The sequence below is a fragment of the Pelophylax lessonae genome (genome assembly GCF_965119305.1).
Source record: "Pelophylax lessonae genome assembly, chromosome: 2".
NCBI lineage: Eukaryota > Metazoa > Chordata > Amphibia > Anura > Ranidae > Pelophylax > Pelophylax lessonae.
This window is the reverse complement of record NC_138769.1, coordinates 117,497,374-117,503,373: the sequence shown is the minus strand read 5'-3', so window position 1 is coordinate 117,503,373 and position 6,000 is coordinate 117,497,374. Positions and strand designations below refer to the sequence as shown.

The window sequence follows — 6,000 nt, the reverse complement described above, 5'->3', positions numbered from 1 at the left end:
CCAACACACCCTCTGGTGGTATTTGGCATTTTCTTCAATACAAGGGGAATCACTTCACCAGAGAATAATAATATTATTATTATTATTAATAATAATAATAATGTATTGATATTTAAAAAATAAATAAATAAACAATATGATTACTATTATTTTATGCCTCCTCTCAGGATGAGCTGCTTATTGATAGGTTGTTAGATATATGTCAGTTATAGAGACTTATACTCTTCTAATATTTTCTTTATTCATAACAATAATAATAATAACAACAATAATAATGCAATAATACAACTAAAAATGTTTTTTTTTAATTATTTATGATGATAATATTAATTACCATGTCAATAATTAATATTATTAGCAATACTAATAATAATAATAATAAATTATTGTTATTATCATGATAATGATAATTATTATACGCCTCCTCTCAGGGTAAGCAGCTTATTGGTGGGTAGTTAGGTATATGTCAGTTATAGAGACTTATACATTTCTAACATTTTTATTTATAACAATAATATTAATAAAAACAACAACAATAATGTAATAATACTACTAATCATTTTTATTATTACCTATAATAATAATAATAATAATGATGATGATAATAATACTAATTAACGTGATGATGATTAATATTATAAGCAATACTAATAATATTAATAAATGATTGTTTTTATGATTATAATCATTATTATTATTACATGTCCACTTTTCAGGGAGAGCAGCTTATTGGTAGGTTGTTAGGTATTTGTCAGTTATAGAGACTTGTATTTAGTATTATTTATGTTCATTGCAATAACAATAACAACAACAGCAACAACAATAAAGTAATAATACTACGAATAAACTTTTTTTTATTATTTTATTATTAATGATGATGATAATAATAATAATTAACACGATGATGCCGAATATTATTAGCAATACAATAATATTTTTTTTGTTATTATGATGATAATGATTATTATTACGATATGCCTCCTCTCAGGGTAAGCAGCGTATTGGTAGATTTATAGGTATATGTCAGGTATAGAGGCTTTTAAATTTCTAAAATGTTTATTCATAGCAATATTATTGAAAAAATTATAAAAATATTATCAAATTTATAATAATGAACATTGTATTAATAATAATAATTAACATGATGATTATCATTAATAATATTAATGATAAATTGTTGTGATAATGATGAGTATATGCCTCTGCATATTGGTAGATAAGGTATATGTCAGTATAGGGACTTACAGATTTCTAATATAATCATCATCATGTGCTATTATATGCCTCCTCTCAGAGTCAGGATGGACTTTTAGTGGTAGGTTGTAGGTCTTCCACGTTTCTAATATTATTTATACTATTCTCACTACAATTAAACTCATAATAAAAATAATAATATGCTGTAAGAAATGAAGACACAGAGTTTGCTGTCAGTATTGATCACCGGGTAATGAAGAATTGCAGGTCTGTGGTAGTCCAGGAGGATGAGGCAAGTAGTGCTCGGAGTATGATCGGAATATGTTATGAGTGTGATCGGATTATGTTGGGAGTATGATGGGAGTATGCTCGGAGTACGGTTGGAGTATGTTGGGAGTATGATGGGAGTATGTTGGGAGTTTGATAGGAGTATGATGGGAGTATGCTCGGAGTATGATGGGAGTATAATGGGAGTATGCTCGGAGTAAAGTCAGAGTATGTTGGGGTATGTTGGGAGTATGATGGGAGTACGGTCAGAGTATATTGTGAGTATGATGGGAGTATGATGGCAGTATGATGGGAGTATGGTGGGAGTATGATGGTCATATGCTCGAAGTATGTTGGGAATATGCTCGGAGTATGATGGGAGGACGGTTGGAGTATGTTGGGAGCATGATGGGAGTATGCTTGGAGTATGATGGGAGTATGTTGGGAACATGGTTGGAGAATGTTGACAGTATGATGGGAGTATGTTGGGAGTATGCACGGAGTATGATGGGAGTATGCTTGGAGTATGCTGAGAGTATGATGGAAGTATGCTTGGAGTATGATGGGAGTATGATGAGAGTATGCTCGAAGTATGATGGGAGTATAATGGGAGTATGCTCGGAGTAGTCGGGGTATGTTGAGGGTATGTTGGGAGTATGATGGGAGTATGTTGGAAGTATGCTCGGAGTATGATGGGAGTATAATGGGAATACAGTCAGAGTATGTTGGGGGTATGTTGGGAGTATGATGGGAGTATGTTGGGAGTATGCTCAGAGTATGATGGGAGTATGCTTGGAGTATGCTCAGAGTATGATGGGAGTATGCTTAGAGCATGCTCAGAGTATGATGGGAGTATGCTTGGAGTATGATGGGAGTATGTTGGGAGTATGATGGAAGTATGATGGGAGTATGCTCGGAGTATGATGGGAGTATAATGGGAGTATGCTCGGAGTAGTGGGAGTATGTTGGGGGTATGTTGGGAGTATGATGGGAGTACGGTCAGAGTATATTGTGAGTATGATGGGAGTATGATGGCAGTATGATGGGAGTATAGTGGGAGTATGATGGGAGTATGGTGGGAGTATGATGGCAGTATGATAGGGGTATGGTGGGAGTATGATGGTCGTATGCTCGAAGTATGTTGGGACTATGTTCGGAGTATAATGGGAGGACGGTTGGAGTATGTTGGGAGTATGATGGGAGTATGCTCGGAGTATGATGGGTGTATGCTGGGAGTATGTTGGGAGTATGATTGGAGAATGTTGGCAGTATGTTGGGAGTATGCTTGGAGTACGATGGGAGGACGGTTGGAGTATGCTGGGAGTATGATGGGAGTATGCTTGGAGTATGATGGGTGTATGTTGGGAGTATGCTTGGAGTATGCTCATAGTATGATGGGAGTATGCTCCGAGTATGCTCAGAGTATGATGGGAGTATGCTCGGAGTATGATGGGAGTATGTTGGGAGTATAATGGGAGTATGTTGGAAGTATGCTCGGAGTATGATGGGAGTATAATGGGAGTATGCTCGGAGTACAGTCGGAGTATTTTGGGGGTATGTTGGGAGTATGATGGGAGTATGCTCGGAGTATGATGGGAGTATGCTTGGAGTATGCTGGGAGTACGCTCGGAGTACGGTTGGAGTATGATGGGAGTATGCTCGGAGTATGATGGGAGTATGTTGGGAGTATGATGGGAGTATGTTGGGCGTATGATGGGAGTATGTTGGGCGTATGATGGGAGTATGTTGGGCGTATGATGGGAGTATGCTCGGTGTACGGTTGGAGTATGATCGGAATATGCACGGAGTATGATGGGAGTATGTTGGGAGTATAATGGGAGTATGTTGGAAGTATGCTTGGAGTATGATGGGAGTATGATGGGAGTATAATGGGAGTGTGCTCGGAGTACAGTCGGAGTATGTTGGGGGTATGTTGGGAGTACGATGGGAGTATGCTCGGAGTATGATGGGAGTATGCTTGGAGTATGCTGGGAGTATGTTGGGCGTATGATGGGAGTATGCTCGGTGTACGGTTGGAGTATGATGGGAGTATGTTGGGAGTATGATGGGAGTATGTTGGAAGTATGATGGGAGTATGTTGGGAGTATGATGGGAGTATGCTCATAGTATGATGGGAGTATGCTCATAGTATGATGGGAGTATGTTGGAAGTATGATGGGAGTATGTTGGAAGTATGATGGGAGTATGCTCAGAGTATGATGGGAGTATGCTCGGACTGTGACAGGAGTATGTTGGGAGTATGCTCAGAGTATGATGGGAGTATGCTCGGAGTGTGACAGGAGTATGTTGGGAGTATGCTCGGAGTGTGATGGGGTATGTTTGGAGTATAATGGGAGTATGCTCGGAGTGTGATAGGAGTATGATGGGGGTATGCTCGGAGTATAATGGGAGTATGCTCAGAGTATGATGGGGGTATGCTCGGAGTGTGATGGGGGTATGCTGGGAGTACGCTCGGAGTAGTATGTGCGCTCTGATCGGTGTGATCACTACCCGTGACCTCTCTCCTCTCTCCGCACACAATAAGGTGTAATTGGAGTGTCAGTGGGAAGTGGAGGCGTGTCGTATGGGAGCTGTGAGGGCTGCGGTGACCTATAGGAGACGCATATAGCACAGAGGGGCGGGGCGGCAGCATCAGCGAGCATCCACTGACGCGTTTCCTAAAAGTGGGCTGTATAGTGTATAAGTGTCCCATGTGCGCGCAGCGCTGAGCCGGCTCTGCACGGAGCTCCTCCGGATCGGTCGGTCTGTGACTTGGCTGTCCGTGTGTCCAGATGCGGGTCCCTGGATGGCGGGTCGCCTCCCCTGTGATGTGGGTGATGTCCTCTTGTAGAAGGTGGCACAGGTGGTTTACCTGCCCGGGATCAGAGTGCCCTCCCGCTGGGGTGTGATCTCTGGAGGAGACATGTGAAGAAGAGGTGACATGGTGCTAAGTGCTGACATCCAGGAGGGTCCCCTATGACTGGCTGCATATGATGGGAGCATTCCTGCGGGCACTGTGACAGCTGGGCACCTTCTACATAAAGAGCTGCATTCCTGCTGCTGCTGCTGGGCTGTGATCAGCTCCTCCTAGAAGGGGATCCATCCTCCCTCCCTTCCACCCACACATGCCTACAACTGTCTCCTGATGTGATCTTCTCAACCAGTAGTGGAAATGACAATAAGTGCCCCTTACATTGCTCTGGAGGTGATCATCGCAGTCCTGTCCATTGCTGGGAATGTCCTGGTCTGCTGGGCTGTGGCCATCAACAGCACTCTGAAAAATGCCACCAACTATTTCCTGGTCTCGTTGGCTGTGGCTGATATAGCGGTGGGACTGCTGGCCATTCCGTTCGCCATCACCATCAGCATCGGCTTCGAGACTGATTTCCACAGTTGCCTGTTCTTGGCTTGCTTTGTTTTGGTTCTGACCCAAAGCTCCATCTTTAGTCTGTTGGCTGTGGCTATAGACAGATACCTGGCCATCAAGATCCCTCTCAGGTAGGTAACTTGTGGGCGGGCCGGGATGGGGTAGCTACTGCGCTCTTCATTGTCTCTAGCTAGAGGTCCATGTCACCTACTGAAAAAAGGGTATTTACAACTCAATGTAGAATTGGGTGCAAGGTGACCTGGAATTTCTCTGTGTAAGATCCATGTCACCTACGGAAGAAAGGTATTTTCAGCTCAGCGTAGAATTGGGTTATAGGATGACCTGGAATCCCTCTGTCGAAGGTCTATGTCATCTACTGAAGAAGGGCATTTCTAGCTAATTGAAGAAATGGGCGTAAGATGACCTGGAATCCCTCTGTGCAAGATCCATGTCACCTACTGAAGAGCATTTCTAACTCAATGGAGAATTAGGCGTAAGGTGACCTGGAATCGCTCTGTGTAAGGTCCATGTCACCTACTGAAGAGCATTTCTAACTCAATGGAGAATTAGGCGTAAGGTGACCTGGAATCGCTCTGTGTAAGGTCCATGTCACCTACTGAAGAAGAGCATTTCTAACTCAATGGAGAATTAGGCGTAAGGTGACCTGGAATCGCTCTGTGTAAGGTCCATGTCACCTACTGAAGAAGAGCATTTCTAACTCAATGGAGAATTAGACGTAAGGTGACCTGGAATCGCTCTGTGCAAGGTCCATGTCACCTACTGAAGAAGGGCATTTTCAAGTCAATGTGGAGTTAGGTACAGGGTGACTTGGAATCCTCTATGTAAGGTCCATTTCACCTATGAAAGAAGGGCATTAATAACTCAACATAAAACTGGGTATAGGGTGACCTGGCATCCCTCTGTATCACAAAACATAGCAAGTTGGCAAGTTATTTTTTTTTACCAGCAGCAAAGTATGAGCTTGACCTCACGCCCCCAAAGGTCCCTATCTCACATACATGGGCCAATTTAGAAAGGAGCCAACTAACCTGTCAGCATATCTTTGGGTTATGGGAAGAAACCAGCACAAGAACTTCATGCAGATAGTGTCCTGGTTGGGACTTTAAAGCCGTAGTAAAGTTTCTTTAAACCTTGCAAGGTAAAGGCATAAT

At 42.4% G+C, this 6,000-nt stretch overlaps 1 protein-coding gene across 1 annotated transcript in view; it reads left to right on the top strand.

The window, feature by feature from the left end:
• Positions 1–4,044: 4,044 nt before the first annotated feature.
• The window catches only part of ADORA2B (adenosine A2b receptor), a 141,135-nt gene continuing 139,179 nt past the window's right edge, over positions 4,045–6,000 (top strand). Inside the window, exon 1 of the mRNA XM_082247589.1 lies at positions 4,045–4,959. Coding sequence (XP_082103715.1) covers positions 4,634–4,959 — 326 coding nt within the window. The 5' untranslated portion in view covers positions 4,045–4,633. The remainder of the gene's footprint in view (positions 4,960–6,000) is intronic.